Genomic DNA, 26,565 nt, shown 5'->3' on the forward strand with positions numbered 1-26,565 from the left:
TCAGTAATGCATACTCCTTTCTATTTCTGCACCAATATAAAGATCTTGTTAAACCTATTATCAGTCTTTCAAGACTGTTGAGAATTTGTCATCCATTTTTAAGTTATAGCAGTACATAATTATTATTGTAAGAAATTTTCTATTGCAAGCACTACACAAACACTCCTTGTAAAATCTTATCTTTTTAATAGTTTTGCATATGAGTAATAGACTGTTCCTTTTTTTCGAAACATGTTCATATTTTAATTTTTAAATCAATGTTGAATCATTTATAGTAGACACTTATGTACATCTAGAGAAGAAGAAGAGACCAAATTGAAAAAAATTGGAATCTGATTGAGCTTTCCTATAAAGAAAAAACACGCCAAGGGGCTTTTTTGTAGTCACGTCCAAAATATATATTTATTCCCTAATATCACCTTTCCAGAATTCTTAACATTATACTGTAAGGTGTCGTTCTATGTAGATAATTTTTATGCAAATTTGAAGTTGTGAGGTTTGTATGTCATCTAGCTTTACAGTAAATTAGAAAATCGTTTTCTTATGAATGACCTTTACGTTGTGTTAAATAGTAGAATATATATATAATAAAATTAGTAGAATCATCGTCGCAAATTTAATTACTGATTGCATTGACAGAAAAAAAGATCTGCACAAAAATGGAAAGAAATTTGTGAAAATTTATCGCCTTTACAGTAACAGTCAGAATTTTTTATAAGTTTTATTTAACAGCTATAAAAGACGAATTTCAAAAATATTCTAGTACAAATCCATGTTTGAGTGCATTGGACAAATAATTCAATAAACATCGCGTGATATTTCAGTAACCATAAACAATTCATGTGTTTAAAATAGAGTCATACTTAAAAATCAATTATTGTATTGTTAATGTAATCTTCACTCTTCAACTCCGCCAACTTTATGAGTATCCTTTGTATATATTACTATTAATGAGCAGAAAAAAAGAAAAAAGTTAAAAAAAACCGCTTTATTTATGTATATCTTATTATTACTACTAACGACAGTAACAAAAGATCTGAATACCAAATTTGATTCTGACAAGTTCACAGTAAAATAAAATAAACATCTATATAAAACGTAAGTATTAAATCCAGTAACAATCGAATATACCAATAGCTGATTTTAACAATTTTACAACCACCTGTAAAATATTGTAAATTTGCTTTACCAAATAGTTAAAAAAATATATTCTACGAAAAATTAAACCAAGTGAATAATTCACTTTATTTCATTTAAATAAAATTAAGCATTTTTGTTGATATTTACATTTGCCTTACTACGAATTTACAATCTGTAATAAATAAATGAAAGTCAAAGGATTGGAACTTTCCTTTGTTCTTTTCAGTCTCGCCTTAGCCATTCGTTATACACTAATAAATGGTCTACGGCGTAGCTGCGTAGCGCGTAGGTCTACGCCCGGCCAATGAACTGCACTTGCCACCGCCGAATTCATGGACCCGTCTGAACTTAAAACACCCCCATCCAACTCCTGGATGTTAATATACCTCAGCTATGAAATACCAGATAAAGTCTAAAACCAGATAAGTCGCAGAGTACTCGGTTAATTTGCAAGTAGTCGCTAAGGAACCGTTAATAAAATTATACAAAACGATTTATAGGCGTAAAATCTTTTAAGTGGTGAATGTATACTTCATTTAGTGGCAATTAATATATAGCACACTTTATCTAAAAATCAACGGTTACAAAAAAAATAAGTAACTAATAAATGGCGTTTAAAATTCGGTTCATGTAAGTAATATGTAAATTAAAATTAATTATAGGTTACTATCTGTCTCTGAAAACTTTCTACTACCAGAAGTTATTGGCCTGTCACATTCTAATCAAAATAAATTAATACAACTTATTTTGAAATAGTCACTTTGTACAGAGTATTTCGAAATCGGTGTAAAAATTTTAAAGCTTTTTGATGACCAATGAGATACACATTCATCCCTTTAAATTTTTACACCTACCAATAATCATCCTGTATAAATTGTTACAACTAGTTTATAAAACAAATATTGTTAGTCATAGAAAGTTACAAACGAATATACTAAAGAATCTTAGCTCACAAATACTAGCAAAACTTTACCATACATACAGGTTACAACCTTCCAAACGGCACTGAAGTCATCGATTGTATGGTCTAATCGTCGATTTTTATCAAGCAGGGCCTCGGGCGTGATAGATTATCCTTTAGCTTCCTTTTTCGTTTTAGAGAGCGTCGACCGTCGGGTGCTAGGGAGCAGGGGAGTGTACCGTACTGCGGGGAGATGGGAGGGGTGGAAGGGAGCGACACGAACCACTGCACTGAACCAACGTCATTGCCCTGTCAACTGAACAATACTAAGCAGGCGACGTTACGTTGCCGACCGATACGAAATAGGTGCCAAATAAAGAAACCTTTCGACGCCCGAAAATTAGTCACGCTTCTGTTTATATGACCAAATTAAAGTATACTTACAAAACTAAAAAAAGCACATTACTATAAAAAAAATTATTATTAAAATGTTGATTCTGTTTAAAGCTCGAAAAACACAAAAAACTATCATCGTAATTTGATCAAAATTGTGAAATTTGATGAAAAAAAAATACGGTACACATAACATTTTTTTTAATAAATTAATGTTAATATTTTGGTTTAAAGCTCCAAGTTTTTCTTTAAGTACGGACAAGAAAAGCTATCATCGTAAGTTTGAATAAAATGAACTCTGCGGTTATATAATCGACATTTTACAGTTAGTGAACTACAAGAAACTGCACGTAATAAATATGTGTGCATTCTAGACAGGTGCCGAATTTATAAAGTAGTAAAATATGTAAGCACTAACCGGAGATCCAATAGTTAATCTAAATATTGTAACTAAAGAATTTGCATATATGATTTTATAAATTATTATATCCTACGGTAAATGTTAATGCACATAGATGACATCAATTACTACATATTTAGTTATACATGAAATATATTGGTTTATAACGTGTCATCAAAAAAAAATATCTAATAACATGATAAACTCTATTATAATGTAAACAAATATTTTATATTTATATTTATATATCTATATCTATATATATATATATATGTGTGTGTGTGTATATATATACATAAATTTATATATATATATATATATATATATATATATATATATATATATATATACATAAACAAGTTTTTAGAAAATTCGTATGTAGTGTATAGCATATTTATATATAATAAATCATTCGAAAGATTATTCCTAAATGGCTGGAAGATGTTTTTACATCCAGAATTTGTAACAAAAACTAGAATTTATATGGTCTAAGAATATTTTAAACTTCGCACATTCTATACAGTATTTCCACATATACCAACCACAACTAAATCTATGTGAATGTATACCACATTTAGTGTTAAATAATGTATGGTACACACTTTCTAAAAAAATAAATTATTTCATAAATAGTAAAAAACCTAATAATAATGTAATAACTAAAAGCGTTTTTAAAATTGGGATTAGTACAAATTGAAATTAATTATTGGTTACCATCTAGCAGACTTCGTACTGTGATAAGTTATTGGTCTGTGGCATGCCTATAGAAAAATAAATTAATGTATCATAATTCATAGCGATCACTTTATACAAGTTAATTGAAAATAGGTGTAAAAATGTTGATAAATACCGTATGCATTTACCGCTATATTGCCGTTACACTGTAACTAACCAAACTATGAGAAATAAATATGTGTCATAATGTGAAAAATCAAAGTCTAGATACTTCAGTGTGTAATACATACACCAATTACAAAATAAGAAAATTATGAATAATTTTATGGACGTCCTGTGTCTTTTTTATTTATTAATATTTCACATATCTTATTGACACAAAGAAATAACAAAAGTAAGCAATACAAAACCGCTAAACTGTCCACACAAAGTTGGCAAAAATAGGTGCTCTTAGAAACCATTATTATTAAAATTAAGATACATTAATATATTACACTACCTATAATCATAGAGTATTATTAAATTTTTTTAAATGTGATCGTTATATGAAATAATGATAGCGAATATTAGCTACAACATTAAATACGAAAAAACAGTATTTCTTCAAGTGTTATATAATAAAGCGATTAGTGATGAGCAATTAATTAAAGCTTTATGTTAATATAGTTAACACGTAACGGCTGTGGGGTGCAATGAGGCGGCGCTAGGCACTCGTAATAATATAATGTCTAGACTGCATGCGTCACCCTCGCGTTCTCACGCAACTTGCTTTGAAAACAACCGCACTTTATTTATACACCACTTGAGAACTTATATAAGATGGGTAGTGTATATTGACATGAATTAACATTACTAGTAAGTAGTTATCTGAATATTTCTTATCTATATACACAGCATGAAATAGGTGTAAAATATATAAAGGGATGATTATAAGCTATCACTTGCCGACATATAGTAAGAAAAAGAGTTTCGAAGTTCGGATTCCTACATCTTAAAATTAATAATAGTTTTTGGCCATGTTTTATACGTATAAGAAATACAATTTTCAAAACATGTTTCTTTTAAAGAAATCCTCGTTCGGGCTGTAATTTCGTAAAATTTTATTAGCCGATATTTACACAGCAAAGGAAATATTCTAAACAAACTTCAAGTATCATAGTGTTATGATTCCAGGGATATGGTGATGAGCCGGTACGTAGACGGACATTTTTTATATACCGGCGGATTGGCTATAGGGGTGAAATCTTCGAAATGGTTTAAATCTTTTACACCTCTTTCCAATCTTTCGTATAAAGAGATCACTCTGAAATATGTTATATTAATTTATTTTTTCTATTAAAATGCGACCGGCAGTATAACTTTCGGCAGTACAAAGTCTGCATGGACAGATAGTAAATAATAATTAATTTTAAAGTATAGTAATCTGAATGTGGAGAACAATTTTTTACAAAGTTATCTTCACGTTATTTATTAGTTTTGAAATATTGACAGCAAATGAGCTATATATTCAACTCTTCTTCTTCATCTGTAACCAATCACCCAGAGTCTAAAGATTTTAAATAAATGTCTCGTTAATTCTCATTGTCAAAAAAGAATATCTCGTTAACTTTTAAAACTAAATTATTTATTCGTTTTTACTTTATTCGTGCATCGTTAAACACAAAACGATCGCCAAAATACCGGCGAGGTATTACGACGGGTCAGGTTTACAACTGAGCTTTAACTCAGCAATATAATGACGAAAGGTATAGTTGATACTATTTCCGCAAGTGTATAACTGGACATGTAATTTTGACAAAAACAAACATTTTGGATTGTTCCGAAGTCTTTCATTCCATTTAGAATAGACATCCTCTCTCTACTCCTAAGATTCTCTACACTTAAAATCTTAATTTTAGAGAATGGTTTTGTCTAGATCTGCGTCGTGATGTTCTATAGTTTTATCTTTTTATACATGATTTTGTCCGTGCAAATAGATTTGCTAGTAAACCGAACTTATAATTTATTTTGATTTATTACGTACAAGGGTAAAAAAGATCCAATCTGTACACTCAAAATAAAAAAGTTACATAGTTTTATTGCACTGTGAAAGTATTTCAATTATATTTATAGGGTTATTCGTCTTATTTTTCATATCTTATTTCTTCTGAAAAAAAAATGCGAAAATAATTAAAATGATTTACATGTTTTTGTATTAAAATTTTATAAGCTATTTCTCTATTTACTTAAAACATATTAAAAATTTGGTTTCGTAAAAGAATAGAAAGCATCATTTTTGTAATATACGTCCTCCATTCGTTATAGTCACCAAAAATGTAGACAAAACCTAGTGCGTCATAACAAATTTCTAGAGCTCAGCTTACTTCAAGCAAACCCTGGAGACCAATGGTAGGGGGAAGAGGGTGTACGCCCACGCCACCCACTAGTTCCCACGCAACGACCTTTGTGCCTCAGCGATGCACTTTGACAGACTTTACTAATTCAATAGATGGACGCTATGTGGCTTGGGTATTTCCTTTGTGTTAGAATATATTTAATTACGTCCAATTTATATACAGTACATGGGACAAAATTAATTTTCTGGAAATTCTTCGAAGATATTTTGATACTTGCTGGTATTTTTATATTATATGCAGCTCCGATTACTCATAATAATTATCATTTTTATATACTTACCAAGAAATTCAATTACTACCACATAGAAAAACCTATTTAGTTTATTTTTTATAACCTTACAAAAATATTTGAAAAGTATATATAAAAATTAGCAAACGCTGTACATTTTTACTCGTAATCTTTCTTTATTTAATTTTTCTGATTAAATTAGTTTCTTTAAAATACTAAATTGTAATGAAATAACTACTAACCTCCATTAAAATTAATTAAAATATTGAGCCTTATATCGTATTTATTGCTTATATACTAAAAGCACGCCACATAACACGTCGAATTTCAAAGCGTAGTTAGACAACGTCGCTGCAGTCTCAGGTTTGTGATAACAGAAACCCTAAAATGAAGGCTTGAATAAGGTAACGACAGGGGGGCGGGCGTAGGAGTGGGCCGTGTGGGGGCTCACTTGTTTTGGTCTGTTTGGTCCTAGAACGGCTCCACAAAGACGACGGGCGATCCGCACACTAATTCAACGGAGATCGATAGTGCACCCAGCCGAGGCGCCCTTTTATGCCCACGTTATAATGAAGCGATAATTAAATTGCTTTGCCTGTCAAATTGCACATTTTACGAGACCCTAGCGTCTCTGAGGCGTAATCAAAGGTATATATGCAAGAAAAATCTGATGTACTTTCAAAAGTATAAAAGACTTTCGCCTAAATGTAATGATTATAAAACTTGTCAAACATTACGAAAAAGATAATTTCAAAATCAACAGTTACAAACAATTTAAAACCAAAATTATGTAAAACGTTTTCGTGACAAGTAATGTTACAAATTATGAATTACGTGTTTATGAAGCGCACCGACTTCTTTTTAAACTTACCGGTTGAAATATCTAATTGTATTGATTAGCGATCGACACGGAAGCCAAAATTGATTTCGTTTGGTTGACGCATTATTAGAAAATATATATTAAAAAAGAAAGAATTATTTATAGATAAATTTGCCAATTTATGAAATTTCGAATAATTTAAATCGTATTGTATTTTCTATTGATTAAACGTATATTAATTTATTTATTTCAAACGAGATGTTTAACGAATAAACCCAAATGGTTTCAAACAATTATAATGTAATCCAAATATTTATTTTAAATCTCAAGCTTGCTGATTCAATTCAAACATCATATTGCAGCGAGTTTATTCGAGAAAACTTTAGAACGACCTTTGAAGGTTACGCGACTAGCTAACGTAGTTATATTTAAACAAGTTTCGCATACATTTTGATAGATTTTTTTGTTCTTAATTGCAACAAGTAAATATACAATAAACTTAGAATATAATCGCGAATATTCTTTCAACTTAATAAAAAAATATATTGTTTTACTTCATTATTAACTTAAAATATGTACAGAAATGTTTATTGCGATTTATTTTACACTAAGCTTTTTACTACCATAGTTTAATATTTATAAAATTATCTGATAAATGTAAAACTTAAAATAGTTGCTAAACTAATAACATAAAATGAAGGGTAAGTATTTTGAAGTACAATTTTTTTAATACTTTAACATCAATAAATGTTAAAGTTACTTTCGTTAAAACGAGTCAATGTTACCAGAAATATGAAACTATATTATCATCAGGCACCAGGTCTATTTGCTGTTGGTAACTTTAACGTACCAAGGATTAATAATAATGGCTGGTTACGGTGACAGAATTATTAAGAAGCGTATTCCATAACTCCTATATTAATAACGCGAAATTATCTCTAAATTTGAAAAAAAAACAAGCAGTAATGGCAATTATAATATATTACTAGTTGGATACTGGAAATAATTTACCAAATTTTACCTAAATAAAATATTTGCGCCTGTGGACATCCTGCGGCAATGATAATGACGATAAAAAACAATTATTTAATGCTACTGATTATGTATCTCTAATAAGAAACACGAATCTTATGAAGTTTACACGGATTATATAAGATGATGTAAATTGTTCTCTTATGTTCATTTTATACTAATTTTATACCAATTTTCCAAACGGAGATTACAAAATTATTTAAGATAAAGATTTTTAGTTAAAACTTTTTTTCCGATTAAGTAATAACTTTTTTAATCAAAAAGAAAAACATTTAATTTGTTCGTATCCAAAAATAAAACCCATGGGGCGACGCATTAGAGAACTAATCCGAAACCAATAACGTCGGCGCATCGTTCCGAAATTGGAATCCACAACAAAGGGACGTCAAAGAAACTAGCAAGTGCACGCGTGCTCGCCGGCATAAAGAGCGACGGTGCGCGGCTTAGGAGCCTCGTGCGTCCATTACCCCCCACCCGAAAAGGGGGTCTGCCGAAAGTACGGGGTGGCGGCCTCCACTCACACCAAAAGATGCATCCAGTTCTGGACGAAACCGCACTGCCGCTTGCACAAAATGGTAATGAGTTTGAACTCTTATTTATTTAACTGATATTTATTGATTTAAATCCCTTTTACTAACAAGTAAATAATTCAATACCAATGATGACTTTATAATCTCATCTATATTTTTAAACAATTATACTAAATATATTATAGTAAAAAAATCATTTTGTACATTGAGATAGCTCCTATCTTTTCCATTCTTCTTCTTCGTCTTTAAGGTCTCAGCTGTCCATTGACAAATCTAAATATACTTTGGATTGTTTTTGCCTTTATTTGTTTATATTTACGAACATAGTACACAAAATGAGAATTACAGAATCGGATGTCAATAATGAAATTATTGCTATTATTTTACGTGATTCTAACTTTTTAACATAAAGTTTAATCTATTATAGATACATCTCTTGCTTTTAGTGATTAGATTCGTTTGTATCTAATATATAACCTACAATAATTTTAATTGAAAGTTGTTTATTGAGCAACACTTATTCGATACCGATTATTGAATGCACAGGAACAGGCAAGCAAGCGCTAGAGATGTATTTATTCGACGTAAGCACCTACTCATACGTTACAGTCACGACATGTCCCTGCACCGATAAATCGCATTAAGGTCCACGTGCAAAGAATACATTTTTAATCTTGTTTCCTTTATATTATCCGCTTTGAAAAGCTTCGATGTTCGACGTACTTACAATGAAACAAATTGGTAAATTTTACAAACACATTGCCTTTACGTAAGTGAAAATTACAGAGGTGACTAATACGCGAGCGTCGGTGAAGCCATTAAAGTGCACACGAATGCATTAATTACGAAATTTCCTTAAACGAATAAAGAGACCACAACGAGAAATAGCGCGCAAAAACACCATGCATACGTACTATAATGTTTCCAAAAACAAAAAGTACGTTTCGGGGAAAACGTTAATAACACTCACGCTGGCATCCATAGCTCTTTTCATTCGGTACGAGCCGTGCAGGCTGTGTCAAAGCACGTAATTAGTATTTAGGAAGGTGGTAAGAAAGGCGAGGTCGTGGGCCAGACGTCGGGTATCGATCCACCGACCTGCCCCACGCTCTGCCACCCCAAGGGTGGGAAGTAGGGGGCCACGCACATCAAGCCACCAATTGACACACTTAAGGTAATACTTTGCACTTACGATGTCGCCATTGCTCTTGCCCAATACAGATTATGTTGCACAAAAAATAAAGAATTCCGCGCCATTAATAAGCCTTAAAAAATTAAAACACTAATTATGCCGAAAGTCTTCCAAATTTACAAATGTTTATTTAACACTCAACTGCTACTGTAACGTTATTTGTTAACAGAAATTATCACTAGTTTTAAATTTACTAACTTTTGCATGGCAGGTACAAAGCTGGCAGAAATAGCTGAAAGTTACAGAAAGCTCGACCCAGTTGGCTTTGAGCCCGTCTGTAGGTCGTAACAGCACATGTAGCAGTGAGTGGCATTATTTAACCTTGAGCTTAATAAATTGCCTTTTACGTTTTAATCATAATGTAAGTGTATCAAATAATAATTATATTTAAATCGCAAAAAGCTGAAACCACTCTCCGTGTCCTTTTTTTATTGGCACACAATTTACTTAACGATAGGTTAAAGTGCTCTACGACAATGTATAACAAAAATAGATAAGTTACTTCTATAAGTAAATAAAATTTTATTTTTGTTTTTATTTTAATGCAGGTTTTTAATGGTTAAAGTTTTTTTTAATCAAACAGTAAGTATCGTTAATGTCTTCGATTACCATACCCAAAAATGCCAGTTTTGGGCTTGCTATTTATCATAAAGATTCTCATTTTAATTTGAATTAATTTATTGCTTAATTTTTGATTACGTTGGCGTTTCTTTCCAGAACTAAATTCCTCTTTCTTTTTATAAAGGCAATTTCCGGCAAAGAAATTATGGGTGAAAATGAGCAGAGCATGCAGATTGTCCGGAGCGACGGCGCGTCGGTGCAGCTCGAGGTGGGGTACGGGTTAGACACGGGGGAGGTGGTGGGTGTAAAATCACCCGCAATCATTTATACCCAAACTACCTTCAGAATTATTACTTGTCACTAAATTTCCTCTAAAAAAATAAATGTTCGTAATCTTTAACAGTCGCGCCACATTAAAATGTAATTCAGTTACAGGAAAACGTTTACGCCCGTTTTACTAACGTCCAAATATTAAAAAATTACATTAAAACGGTTTTTTACCAATGAACTTTTATTATTGTTAAGTTTGATGTCGATAAATGTATATATGACAATTTAAATGTTTCAACTTTTATTATAAAATTTTGCATCACAAAGATGTAACATATTATAGTAAAAAAATTTTTGTTGTGAAATTATTATTTAAGTTTTAATTCAAGAAATATACATATTTCTAAATCTATTTACATTCTGAACTTACTACCACAAAATTATATTTTTTTCATTCGATTGTGTGTTTTTCGAAACATACAACCCTGACAAAATAATTTTTACAAATGTAACACATTAGAGTAATTTAAGTAAGCACAATCTGTAACTAGAGAAAAACAGCTGAAAGTCGTTCAATTGTAGATGCGACCCGAGGCCACGTGGTGAGATTCTACGACGTAGCTATTTGTGTCAGGAGCTTGCATCCGTGACCCACTTTACGAACACCCCTTTCCGGGGCCCGTCGGCACTGCCGTATATTTTGGTCTAGGTTGTGTCAAGCCTTGTTATATCGCCAATAGAGTTTTATTTTTGAAGCTTTAGGCATTTAAAAATATTGTCTTTGCTTTTATTAAAATTAAAAAGGTAAATGATATCTATAAAATAATTTGGGTAAAACCATTCAGAAAACCCAATTTTCAACCAGCTACGTTTGAACAAAATTTTTTAAACTTTTATTGTTGTTAAATTTTTGTTGTTTTTTAATTCTTCTTCTTCTTCTAAGATACTTAACTAATCCTTTTGACATTTTACGTTTCCTACTAAATTTTCAGGGTTTCATGAATTATGCACTATGCAGAAGAATTCTTAGAAAACATGTAGAAAGTATGTTTAAATTTAACCATAATATAAAATATGTACCGATTTAATGAAAACAATGACGACAGAAGCAAATCTGTGATTTGGAGAGTTTATAGTGCTGAATATACTTCATATATCATTGCGAATATGCTCAAATCGTTCAGTCGTTCTGAGATAAAATATTATAAATATTTTTAAAAATGTACGATCAGACCAAGGTCTTTGATAGCTTTCTTAACAAAAGTAAAAAAAAGATTGTAACAATATAACTTGAATGTTAATTTGATTTAAGCTTAATAAAATCTTTTTTATACATCGATTACTTTTATGTCTAAATAATTTATTGGTTAGTCGCCATTACAACAGATCGCCTGGGTGAATGCCTACGCGGACTACACACTTTAGTATTACAGTCCCTTTACAAACACTAACTAAAACAACAACTAATCCAAAGGCAATACAACGCTATATTCTATATTTGAGATTCTAAAAAGTACCGAACACACTTTCTTTTATCAAAATTATGGTTAAAATTAGATTCTCTCCTCAACAGGCTTTATGTCTAAAGGATTTGAATGTGAAGGGAACCATCAAAATATTCTGGAGTACTTCTGTTATACAAATAAGACATTATCCAAAAAAACTATTAGCAATTTGCGTTAGGTCCGCTTGATTAAAAAAAAAAACCTGAATCAAATACGTTTATATGGTAAAGTTTCATTTATTTGGGTGCTTCTTTGTTTACATAATATTATTTACCAGTGCTAAAGATTTTGTTTTTAAAACAAAACGACAGGGCCGATTTTAGGCATCGACATGGAAATTTACGTCAAAAACCAGTAACAACGCCATCTTGTGTATCTAAATATAAGTAACCACAAAGTATACTGACTACAGAAAAGAATAACCACCGTTTTCTTTCTCTTAATTATCCTGTTAATAAACCAATGAGTGAGCCCCTCATAGGTGCGTTTAATTATCATAAATAAGAGGTTTATACCGCCAACGCCACGATCACTTATAATTAAACAGAATATCATAATATTCGCCCCAGACTAATAAAATTAGCCTGAGATAATTACACACGACGCAACGAGCCAACTAGCAGATTAAAGCTCAGTAGATAAATTACAAACTTGAATCAAAACTACACTGTTTATTACATAATTTGTAATTAATTGTTAAGATAACACCTTCAATAATCTCAACTAATATTTTTTTTTTCAATTGATACCGATGGTTTATTTAATATAGTTAGACAACAAGGAAAAATATTTTGGATTTACCCTGCCCGCATCCAGTGACAATGTGCAATCTTGACTATGTCGTCAGTTCACTTAGTTTGGGGCCTAACCACGCCGTGTCTACAGGCTCCGCCGATAGAACCCACAAAGTAACCTAAAATTTCATGATATCGTTAAACTATAAATATTTTGCTCCGACGTTTAACAATGTGTATAATTAGTTTTGTATGTAAAAATATTGCGAAAAATATACCATCATAAACTAATTTTCAACCTATTAAGAAAAAGTACTTTTTTATCATTGATTAATATCACTATCTGCTGGTATTTTAGTCCCTTGCAGTAGGAATTATGGTAATTCTAATCAGCAAGACGCAACAAATATACAAGTTTTAAAGAGATGAATGTAGCTCAATTCTTAGCAAAAATATTTTACATACAGTTCTAATCAGCCTATATAGTGATAACTCTGTAACATGTTTCTTTGATATTTTTTTCTATTGGAATACGTCAGGTCAATAACCTCTGGCAGTACAAAGTTTGCAAGAACAGTAGACAATGAATAAAATTTATAATTATATATTCTAATTTTGATACCGCTTTCATTTCGTAATTGTTTCTGAAACCTTTGATTTTAGGATAGGTTGTACTAATCATTAATTGACAACAAATAAACTATACACCCTTTTAAAGTGTTTACGCCTATAACTAACAATTTTCTTTTAGTTAAAACATTGCGGTCATCTTATCGCTAGGAGCAGTTGACTGATGTCATTCATATTTTGCTCATATATCGCTTTCAATGACTCTCATAAATTATAAAAACATGAATTCCCTTCGAAAATGATATTGGGTATACTTATTTGCAAACCATTTTATCGAAAACCCAAATATTCGACTTATGATAAAACTCGTCTATTCAATCTTTCTATACGAAGCTGAGACCTGGACTTATTTCCCAGAATTATGGAACATCGGAAATTTGACGCCCTGGAATTATGGTGCTGAAGACGGATGGCCAGAATCCAGAGGACGTCATAACGAACCAACTTTTCGTTCCTCAAAGAACAAGATAGACATATCTTATTAAAATTGCCACTAAAAACTTAATAAATGAATACTTTCACTTCATAAAACACCGAGCTACATGGTGACGCAGAGACAGCAGCGGGAGCACCAGAACCGACCGAACCACGACTGTAACAACAATGCGACTGAGATGAATATTTCAAATACAAAATTTACAAATAATAGATTAGGAAAAAAGTTCTTACTATTTCATATGAAAATTCAACAGTTTTTTTAATTTATTTGTTTATAACTGTAGTATATAGGTATGATTTCCATTGATAACTTTTTTGACATTTTGTGGGTAGCAACAGTTACTGTATGAATTATGAGAATTCTGATCATCAAAACACAAGTACATAATTGGCCTATTTTAATGTTAACCAGTCACTGCCAAATTAATTATGAAGAGACAGTAACTTGTACAAATCTGAAGGTGCACATTCAGAGCTATACGATGGACGCGATATCACCCCGCTGCCAGACTCTCTTAATTTTTGTAGTGTGTGGTCTAGCGTTACCATGATGGAAGACCATACTCCTTCTATTGAAATATTCGGACCGTTGTCTCTCAAATTCTAACTTAAAACTCACGTTACGGGCAGTAGAGATCTAAATCGATGGTTCTGCATGACGGTAAAAGCACAATAAACAATGCCCCTCAAATGCCACCATACACATCACCTTATTGCGAGTAAATCGGGTTTTATTAGTCTGAGAACCCTGACCGACCTTCGACCACAACCGTTTTCACACGTTCATGTCGTATTCAATCTCTTCAAAAACGGTTCGGTTCCGTTGTCTCAATAAATAATCATAAACGAGTGCCAATTTATTAGTGCTTACGGTGAGCTTGGGTGTCTATATTTGTACTTAAATGAAATTTTAATACGCTACACCTCTTTTAACACGACAAAAAAATGTTTAGTTTATTTAAGTACTTTGTTTATTATGAATTCAATAATTATCCTTAATTATCAACAAATTAAAAATAATTTACTAAATCAAATATCTAGCACAAGTCTTTAGTTATGAAAGGTTTAAGCCATATGTTAAGTTAATTGATATGATTATTTTGCAAAAAGCCTTTGAAACTAAAATATAAACATGACGAAAATGTGACAAGACCTATAATAATTAAGAAATATAACACGTGTTATTCATGAATTTCAATCAAATTTTATCAAAACGTTAAATTAAATTTGATTGAAACGATTTTATTAACAAATATATGAAAGTATGTTATTCTTTTATTTTAAATAATGTACAATTTGCCATTTTTACATCAATTTTTCATTTTCTAACCTCATTTCTTTTTCATGACTAATAATCTCCCAAGGGATGGTAAAGAAATTTAAATTAGATAAGCGAACCGAACGAATCTGCCATTGGTGTCAATTTTTACCTTTTCTACTGCATACTGATATCATGGCTTCAGCCATGGTAGTATCCGAATGTTTATAACCACGTAATAAAAAAAAATAATACTTACTATTTACCTTCCTTTAGAGCAGGAATACTATGAACGCAAAATCAAATCAAAGCTAGGAATTAAAAAATAAAACTAATATTTATTTTCGGTCTCGTTTGCAGCCAGTTATAAAACAATTTGTATTCGAAAGCTCTTAGGAAATGTTATGAAATGTCTGATCGCTACATAAAATTTATATAAAACTCGAAACACCATCCTCAAATCAGCCGTTTTTACTACAAAATGTTTTAAGCTTATATCAGTAAAAGAAACAGTATGTTTATGAATGAATTTTATTATATCAGCAATAAATTAAGCAATAAATAGAAAATAATATATACATTCATCCCTGAAGCTTTTTTGCACCTATAACCAATCACCTGTTTATAACCATTTGACGATGTATATTAAATCAAGAAGTTAGCACTCAATCTCGACATATCTATATCGAAATTAAACATTCTATTTTTTTAGATAGTTTTAGTATTTTAATTTATGTGAAGGAAGAAGAGCGAAAAGAACGTTCATATAATTCAATTGGGCCATCAAGTTGTTAATGATCCATTTCTAGTTGTGAAAAAATGAAACAGTGAATAAAATATAAACATTTACTCATTATTTTGTAACATGATTGATATATCGTGAACAAAAAATCTATGAGCAATCATATACAGTATGTAAAATAACTGGTGTCTTACACATGACTTAATAAATGTTTATCTTATGTTTTTCTTTATAAAAAATTATATAAACTGTAACATTTATTGCTAAAAATAGTTTACGACTTTCTTATTCTATTTACATAAATTAATATATGTTAAGCATAATGTACTATTAGGCTTACCATGTTCATATAACACTAAATCGTTTGGGACTGTAGCTCTAAGGACCATGTAATTTACTTAAAACAGACTCAATATCAAAATTTTGTATATTTGCAGTTTTAAGAAGATATTGGGCGTCAGGTTTCGCCCTTTTACTGCAATTTGCAGACTCGTCTAGACATCCACTTTGTACTCGCTTCCTCCTTTTAAAATCAGTTTTCTCTTTAATTTCTACATTCTCCTCTTCTAGTGCTATTTCAGTAACAGATGGTGCACATTCCACTGATTTCGAAAAATTTTCCTTCAAAGGCGTGTCTAGACTAGTTAAAGTAGAGTCAAAGATTTCATACACTTGCCTTTTAGGATCTTTCATTGGTGTATACAATTTGTCAATATTTGTTATAGAACTAACCGCTATTTCAGTCTCTTTACAAAAATTATAAGCATCTTTTTCTTGAGGATCTTGGTCAAGTAATAAATTAAACATTGTTGCTCTTAATCTTATGGTAACTCCATCGTCTACACAAATTTCCATTGAAAAGTTGTCCCGTAATTTTGCTGGCTCACTTTGCAGTACAGGATATGAATCATCATGTTGATGACTAATGTAATTAACTGTATCTTCATTACACTCATATATGGATAATTCTATTTCTTCACTATCATCATCACCATTATTTACTAAATTTGAATTAGATAACAGATTTTCTGTAATGGTTTTTGTCTCGATAACTTTACATCCAGGGTGTTCCAATGGAGGGACATATGCATAAGTATTGAACTTAGAACTAGGTGAATCAAGCAAATCTCTTTCAATGATTTTTGCTGTTTCAACATCAAAACCTCTGTTTATTAAATTTATATGAAAACTTTTTTCACAGTCTTTGGTTCGATTTGATTTCTCAGTACCAGATGTTTCAATATATTCTTTGATTTTTGTTATATCTTCACTATCATTAACAGATACAGTTTCTGTTTGTATTTTATTTTCAACTGGTTTTCCATCTCGAGAACCATCATCTGACCAATGTAAAGGCAACTGTTCAATGTCAGACTCATGAGAACTAACTTGACTTTCTTGCAACAAGTCCTGCTTTATCTTAGAAATTTCTGGTGATTTATGACAAGAACTTTCCAAATTAAATGTCTTTGTACAATTAAGTTTTCGAGGTGTTGATGACTTTCTACGAGATTTTGTAGGAATTGCTGTTGCTATTGGTGTCAAATTCGTGCTTCTGTCTTTACTATTAGTTCTCTTTTGTTGTTTATTATGAGATTCAGATATTTTTCTATTTTTGCGACCTATTAATTCCTTAGTTGGCGTTGTTCTTCTTGGTTTAATTTTCGGGAAAGATTTTAGAGTTTCTCTTTTCAATGGAGATTTAGTTTTTTTTAAAGAACTTGACTTTTTATTGGAATCTAACTTTCTTTTTGATTTCGTATAATCTTTAGAATGTTTGGAATCATCCTGGCTTTCAGTTTTTTTATCACATGGTTTAGTGGTTAGACTGGCAGTATCATTCTGTTCAGAATTTTCAGAATTTTCTTTAATTTTACAACTAGTATTAGGATTCGTAAAATAAGACACATTTTTTCTACATTGCCTTATTGGTCGGCCGGACTTCCCTTCTTTTATTTTATTATCTATAAATGTCTCCTGTTCTTTAGGCTGGTCGTTATTATTTTTAACATTAATATTTTCTGCTTCGGTAGCTACAGGATTTTCTAAAACTTCAGTAGAAATAATATAATCTTGGTCGTCTGGTTTATAATAAGATCCACCACTGGAGTAATCAGTTGGTCGCGAAGAATAGGAAGACGGTGTAGCTTGCGGTCCTTTAGGACTGCAGAGAAATCGCGGAGTGGGTATGTTCATTATCTTTACATCTGAAATTGGCTCATCAGGTAAATCTGCACCTAAAAATTTCGGAGTTTCCATTTGTATATCATAAAGGGCTTGTTTATATGGAGTTTCCAGAAGGTCTGATATATTGAGTTTCGCGCCAATAACATTTTGTAATGCTACCCTATCACTTTCAGGGGTATCTATCTGATCATCACTTTTATTACCTTTGCTTTGATTTTTATCGTTTTCTTGAGTAAGACTCCAATCATTACCTGTAATAATATTAATATTAGGCTTTACTGCCGCAGGTACTTTTTGATCGCTTTTATGTGTAGTTTCTTCGACTTCATTATTATCTCTGGTTTCTTCATTTTTCGTTTTTTCTTTTAACAGAGTCTTTTTTTTCTTTTTGGTCCTTTCTTCTCTTTTTTCATTTGATAAATTTCCAACATCATTCTTTTTTTTGCTGATTTTAGATTTATCTCTAGTCTTTTGCGGTGGTTTCCTTGATGATTCTACATCAGTAACGCTTACCGCTAAAGCGCGCAAGTCAGCATCCCAGTTACTTTTCTTAATGGGAACAATTTTGTTTTCTTTTGTTGGACCACTATGTATATTTTTACAATCCACACTAACAATACATGAAAGTTTTTCTGTTGCAACATTGGTATTGGTTACTTCAATTTGTGACTCATTGCTTACCGTTTGAACACTTTCTCTGTGATTGATGTTACCCAGACAATCATTATTAGAAGATTGTTCATTTATGGTCTCATGTAATATTTTTCTAGGTGTCGTAAACTTCAAAAATCTAATATGGGAAGTTCTACGAGGAGTTGACGACGATTTTCTTTTAGGAGGTATACCCTGTGGAGTGCTTGTTTTTGCTAATGTTGTAAGTGTATTATCTTTAAGCAGAGATACTTGTTCAGAAACTTCTATGGTTTTAACAAGACTTTGTTCGCCCACAACTGTTTGTTTATTTTGTATTATTGTTGGATCTTTGCCATAATTCAAATTTGGATCACACGTATTTGAGGAGACGTCTATTAAAAGTGGTTTAAGTAAATTTTGCGCTGAGCTTGTACAAACAGTATCGGCAGTTTTAGGCATCGCAATTTCACTGTCTGTTTGATTTGAGGCATTTTCTGTAAGAATATGAAAATTTAATTTCTGATTATTTATTATTATTTTAATGTGTATTGAAAACTTACCAGTTGCAGGTACCAAAATAATAGTAGGCATTGCCATTATTTCATCTTTAGTAAAATTATAGTTTGGCGCGCATTGGGTTTTGTTTTTGTAGGCAGGAGTTCCATTTATTAATATAGTTTGCATTTGAAATGGTGTAGATGTAGTGTTATTTAAAATTGGAGGCATTTTCGATTTTGCAGGTAAATTTTCATACAAGTTATCCACTTTAACATCTGATAAAATTTTTATTTTTTGTTTTTCACATTTGTCCAATTTTGGATTGATATAATTTTGTTTTAATATTGGAGTTGCAGTCGTTTTCGCTGGAATCCCAAGATTACCTTGACTCCCATCGACTGTAAGTATTATATGGCTTTTATTTTTTAAATCCGTTGCATTTATGGCACCAATATTAACAAATCTATTAGATAAACTTTTTTTGAAAGGCGCCCTGAAAACAATATAATTTAATCGTCAATTAGTTTAGTAAAATGTGTATCTTTTGTTCAAAAATGAAAACATATATGTAATAAATCACCAATTGAATGATTCGGATTTAAAATTCGTTTCCTCTACTTTTTTATACACAAAAGGCCACATAACACTTTTACTTCTTTAAATCATTCTGAAACTGTCTAGTCCTCAATTGTGATAACTCTCACCATCATATCAGCTGATATACTCCCACTGCAAGACATAGATATCCCCCAACCCCCCCTCCCTACCAATAACGGGTCTTGCACTATTCGTATCAAGCGATTTCCGGCAACTTTGACTATGTTGTCCAGTCTACCTAATGGTCCTAACTGTGATAATCACATACAAAAAAATTAAATTATTTTACACATACTTACTGCGCTTTATTAGAGAGTGAAGTATTGCAATCAGGAACATTATTTTTTTCACTGTCTGAAATTAAAAGCACTGCTTTATTTAAAATCTTATATGATTAAATATCTTACCTTTGCATCAATTAGCCAAATTTAAGTAATAAGTTACCGAGGAAACTCATATTGAGTTTGAAGGATAATACATATTCATATACATTAATTACCTTACTTAGTAGATTTAAAATCCTTTCTTCAGTTACGAGCTTCATTTTAACGTGAACGCTAAAATATCGTAATATGTTACGATGTACGTGGAACAACTAAATACATGAGTACATGCACATTAAATTTTGCATATTAAATCAGATTCATTGCAGACATCAGATCAGATTGCAAAAATTAAAATACGGATTTCAGATCCTCCTCTAATTAGATAAGTTCAAAAGACCTTTAATATTTTCAGCTCAAAATATCAATGAACATTAAATCTTACAAATATAGCATATTGGATAGAACATATTAACTCAGCTTAACCCTTTAACCTACAATGACGGGCAGAGCCCGCGTACGATGGTCGGGCCAAACGTAAATATTACGGGCATAGCCCGCGTACGGTGATCGGGCCAAACGTAAATATTACGGGCATAGCCCGCGTACGGTGATCGAGCCAGAAGTGAATATTAGGGGCATAGCCCGCGTACGATGGTCGGGTCAGAAATGAATATTACGTGGAATATTTGATATGCAATTATAGCCCGATGCAATAATTGTTTAACACAAAATGTTTATTTATACAAAAATACAAAATACAAAATTAGTTATCTATAACGGTATGATATAGTTCAAAGCACTCGGGTACATGTAATGGAACTTTGCACTTTGCACTTTTTTGCACACACACCCATGTTGTTTCTTTATGTTTTTTAGGTTTGTAACAAACTGTACAACGTTTCGACGGTCTTGATTTAGAGGGTGTTGCATCAATGTGCTTTGGAAAATGAGCCCACTCCTTCGCGTACAGTCTGTCTGGCGCATCTCCGAAAGATGATACTCCTCGTTCTTTATAAATCGGTTTTGGCATATTCTTCAGTAGAGATTCGGCTATATTGATCCTATAGTCGACATAGCATTGTTTCTTTCCATCATTCAGGTTTTTCCATAAAATGAAGGAGTTAAAAAGACCAATATCAAACAGATAAAAAAAAATTTGTATCCTTTCATATATTTCCGCATTACTGGGAAACATGCCAATATTTGATCTTGGAGATCAATTCCGTTCATCCCCTTGTTGTACTCTGCAATAAAACTCGGTTTTAGAGTGTGATTAGATCCTTGTGAAGTCATTTCGACTGTTTCATGTTTTGTCGACATCATATATACATCTCTCTTATTTCTCCATTTCATAGCCAGTATTCCGTTGCAGCTTCTTATTACGTACTCGCTCCTTTTTAATTTTACACTGCACAAATCTTTTGGCATATTCTTCCTATTCGAACGTACTGTGCCAATTACATTTGTTTTACATATATGTGATAACATCATAAATAATTTTGGGGAAGAATACAAATTGTCCATGAATAATGTGTGACCCCTGTGCAACACTGACTTAGCAAGCTCTTTGACAACACATTCCGATGCGCTGTCATCACAGTTTATTTTATCGTTGCCGGTATATTTTTAAAATTTATAACAATAGCCTGACTCAGACTCACATAATTTATAAATTTTGACGCCAAACCTTGCCCTTTTGGATGGATTGAACTGCTTATACGATAGACGCCCTCTGAATTTCATAAGCGATTCATCAATAGAAATGGTTTTTTTTATTATATAGACTTCTTTAAATTTCTGATACAAAAAATTAATAACAGGTTTAATCTTGCACATTTTATCGATATTGGCAGCCAGATTGTTTTTTGAAAAATGCAAAAACCTAGTAATGGTCATAGACCTTTTCATTTCGGTGGAGTCTACAGGAATCCAAGCGTGTTCGTTGTGGATTATCTAGTATTTGTTCTGCATACTGGTTAGTTTGAGTCACAATGTTGTTCCAAAACATGTCATCAAATATTAAATTAAACATTTCAAATTCTCCTCTACTTCCTCCTAATTGACATAAGCCTGCCTCTATAATGCCAGGAGTCACATTCAGGAGTCAATTTTTGGAATATTTCTTATTTCCTTCCAAGACCAAGACTCTGGTAGTTCTTCGTCATTAGATGTATCTTCAATAATTATTCGCCTACACTTTCTTCGAAAATTACATATTTCGTCACTACTGTCACTTTCATTAGAAGAATTATGAACACAATCCTCACTGCTTTCATCACGAAATCTCTTTCTTGAGCACATCTTCTAGAGTTACTTTTCTAGAATTTATGAACGTAAATTTGGACGTGCAAATGTGACCAAGAACAACTTGACACTGATCACGATGTAAAGAGATAACATGAATACATCACGAGCCTTGTCTGTGCTACCTACAAACCGCCACGGGCGATGCCCGTCATGCCTATAATTGGCTCGATTAGCGTGTTACACAAGTCTTGCGAAAGACCCAAACGCTGCGCGAGCTTGTATATTATTTCGGTCCAACATCTTCGAATCTAAATCGTAGGTTAAAGGGTTAAAAAACAGTTATTTGACTTGGCAACTGAAAATAGAGACTTGCTAAAACGCATTGTCATGTAAGATCACAATGCATTTTGCTGATTTCTTATTACTCTAACATAGTCAAAATTTAATTAACATATGGACAGAAAAATGAGGTGACAAAGTTTATACATACTATAAATACCACTTGAGAAGTCTTGAAATGTTTCTATTGCTGTTACACTTTCTTGCCGATTGGTGATACTGTCAACATCTGAAGAAGTATTTTGAATTGTGCTTCCATTTTTACATACAAAATCTAAAATATTGTTGAATTCTTCAATTTTTTTCTCAGATTCAGGTTTTTCACTATTGGGCTGAAATTTGTAATATATCAATGAGACAAAATTTTGTATAAGTATATAACATAATAAGGAAAAAGTTAATTAATTAAAAAAAACTTTCTCCGTTATTGCACACCACATGCTTTTAAATTAATCAATATGAAATGAAATTTAATTGCTTAATTGTGAAGGCTGGGCATGTCATTAAAATTAAAACATAACCTCAAAATGTCCATGGTTTATCTTTCTTGAATGCTATATAAAGTGGGCAATATAGAGCAGAAGACAAGATGAAAAATTTAAAAAATATTAAAGATAAAAATCTGACTTCCTATAGACAAATATTGAAAACAATCCTTGTCGGAAGCTACTACATACAATTTATAAACAAAAAAAAAAAGATTCAACTTGGATTTCTATATCACATATAATACCAATGTTGCAATTAATACATAAAGTAATTAATACCATGCATGTTTAAATAACTAAAAAGTAACCTAAAAATTAATATTGACTTAGATGAAAACGCTGATTGATACATAATTCTGAAGAAAAACCTAATACAATTTAGGATTTATAATGACAAATATAAAATAATAACAAAATAATTGTAGAACAGCTGAGCAATATAAGATGTTGCAGGAAAAGACAAAATGCAATTTTAATAAAATTAACACAACAGACTGATTTTATTTGAAACTACTAGAAACTTTTCACAGAATGTTTTCTTCAGTGGGTAAATGATACAAGTAAACTTTCAAAACATTTTTTCTGTATGGAATTCACTCAAAGCTTAGTAGCAATAAACATGTACTATTTATCAGTATTGACAAAATCGTAAATTCAAATGTAATATAATGTAACTAAGTATTATTATTTATTTAAATGCAATTTATAAAATATGTTTAATTGACATACTTATTTATGACTTAGACAAATTGATGAGTGACAGGACAATACAAGCTAATTCCAGTTTTTGCTAAATATAAGCTGGCAGTGATATTCTAGAGAATACAATAAAATGATGTTGCCCATTAGGCTGATGTGGTTCAAATAGCATTTAAGTCGAAAGTTTGGTGCAAATAGTATTATTTCTGTGTATAATATTACTACAGACCACAGGATTATAAACAATATTTCATTTATCATTAAAAAATCCATTCTTGTCACTAACAGACACCATGTTGCGGCACATGAAGTGTTAATCATAATCAATGTCACAATTGTATTAATATAAAATAGATTGCAAAAGCAAAATGGACACATATACAGCATAAACCTTATTTATTTATTTAAAGCTACCTATACTTTTTATTTTAGATAGCTAGAATTAAAGATCAATGTTATGTGCAAACAAATACAAGCCAGAAATTTTTGTAGAAGTTTTATATATTTTTTAAAATTAATAAAATCTAATTCCAAACTGTGTTGTAGTAACAATTCTTGTTCATGTCACACAATATTCACATATTATTTTTAGACATACCCTAATTATATCATAAAATGCAGTTACTGCTTTTGTAAAGGTTATACTTTACATTGCTTAATTATTTTGACATTATTTTTGATAAAAATGAGATGAAAATACATATATACATATATGTTTATAAAGTAATAGTATCAACATGGACTTTGACATTTCATAAGGCACAAAGACTGCAAAGCTTGGTATAGGTTTTTTATAATTAATATATCATGAAGATATGTAATTGTTATAGAAAACATACCGATCTGTGGGAATAATTAGTTTTTAAAGTTTGTTGATGGAGAGCTAAACCTTTATCATTACTGGGCGTCATGTTAACAGATTTGATACTACTAGGGGAAACAGGACATCCATAGCCTGCCTCATTATTTAGCTCAAAATTTGAACATTTTTTAGTCTCTCTGTCTAGTACTTTCACAGATTTCTTTGTAGTGGTCACATTTCCTGTAAATACACCATCAAAAGATATTATACACTAAGCGAAATATTTTTCAATTTTATAATATACAATACTAAACATTGTTTTTTTATAAACAAATTAATCAAAATATACACTGGATAAATGTGAATAAATGTTATTGACAATCAAGTAATTGTTTAAAATTTATTAGGAATCAAGTAATACCAAAATTATTTTCTACATTGATAAAACAAGTAAAATTAGCAATAGAATCATGTTCATTTAGATGTTAATACATTACCAACTCAATGCACAAACTTAAACATAATTGACATTAAAAATATACCTTTGTTTAAAGCTGACATTACACAAAAAGCATTTAAACTGTTAAAATTAAAGTTTTCTAAGATTTTCCCATGAACTTATGCTATATACAAGATTCTTACCTGGTAAATCCTCTAGAGATGTAGTTTCAACAGAACTTTCTAATGCAGTAGTCTCAATTTGGTTCATAGAGTACAGATTTGGTTGCATTGTATTACTGGATGTCACAAGTGTGTTCTTAGAAAAACTAAAATTAAAACTAAGCTGTATGTAAAATCGAATAATAATTTAGCATTATCATAGCAAATTACATAAAAAAAATTAAAGTTGCATAAAATTGAATTCACTGAAATTATACTTGATTTATTCACTATCAATAATTTAGATAAACAGTAATTAATTTCATTGATGTCATGGAAAATTGGATGTAGTAATAACCTAAAAGTACATCGGGGTAAATAATAAATAACATTGTTCTATAAAAAAGCCACTAAAACGATAAAATGTAAAATATTGATAAATTTAGAGGTTTAAATAATTTGTAAAATAGACAAGCAATATGTATAATAATGCAGGTAATTACACATACACCAATATAAAGAATTAATCAGTTGTACTTACAGTGTACATTTGTAGAAAATGTTTTAAATAACGAAATATTAAAAACTTATACAAAATACCTTGTTTTGTCAATATTAACATCTTGGGCATTCAATTTATTTATATCTGTGTTTTGTACAAGAAACTTTACTATTTCCAGTAAATTAGAACACTGAAGCAATTTTTTCCTTAAAACAAAAGGTTTACATGTTTCCACTGAAACAAAAATATTGTTTTCGTTACACACGATTACAAATACTCGTTTTGGTTAAGTCATTGTATGTGAACAATGTATTTACACTAAAAAATAGTAATAATTAAATTATTAAAATCACCATAGATCTTAACTGCTCTATATTCGGCCAGAATATTTTTAAGCGATGTCATAAATATCCTGTCATATTCATTTCTTAGAGCATCTAAATAGGGACTAGCCTGCAAAAACTCGTCGTAAGCAGTCATAAGCTGCTCCTCCGCCAGGTACCCTGGACAAACGAAGGAATGGTATTTTACACTTCAGACATTAAAAATCCGTTGTAGATGCGTCAATACTTACTCCCGCCAAATTAAAACTTACCTAGAACAAGCTTCGCCAAATCCTGCGAAGGAAAAGGTGGAATTACCATTTTTTATTTTGCTCTTAAAGGAAATAAAATAGAAATCCATAACAGACACACTCTATTTTAAATCATTTTAAACATTATACAAACAATCTAAAAGAACGCACAACGAACAACACTGACATATGAGAAACAATACTCTATGAAATGTACACAGAATACA

At 31.0% G+C, this 26,565-nt stretch overlaps 1 protein-coding gene across 3 annotated transcripts; it reads right to left on the reverse strand.

Annotated features, from left to right (window-relative positions):
- Positions 1-15,988: 15,988 nt before the first annotated feature.
- Positions 15,989-26,495, reverse strand: LOC137931634 (inner centromere protein A-like). 3 transcript variants are annotated; one of them, XM_068775097.1, is made up of 9 exons: positions 26,360-26,495; positions 26,118-26,267; positions 25,863-25,998; positions 25,305-25,429; positions 24,700-24,902; positions 22,825-23,005; positions 20,061-20,115; positions 19,227-19,657; positions 15,989-19,160 (listed from the first exon to the last, which is right to left on the reverse strand). In XM_068775097.1, exons 1-9 carry the CDS (start codon positions 26,406-26,408, stop codon positions 16,225-16,227), a joined length of 4,266 nt encoding a protein of 1,421 aa, XP_068631198.1. In that variant the 5' UTR covers positions 26,409-26,495; the 3' UTR covers positions 15,989-16,224. The 3 variants fall into 3 exon arrangements, with proteins under 3 accessions (XP_068631198.1, XP_068631197.1, XP_068631196.1); XM_068775096.1 differs by having other exon boundaries at positions 22,834-23,005; positions 25,305-25,441; XM_068775095.1 differs by having other exon boundaries at positions 25,305-25,441.
- Positions 26,496-26,565: the final 70 nt, after the last annotated feature.

This window comes from Battus philenor, unplaced genomic scaffold (assembly GCF_028537555.1).
Source record: "Battus philenor isolate CCGP_79_NKW_IND1 unplaced genomic scaffold, ilBatPhil1.0.hap1 SCAF_8, whole genome shotgun sequence".
NCBI lineage: Eukaryota > Metazoa > Arthropoda > Insecta > Lepidoptera > Papilionidae > Battus > Battus philenor.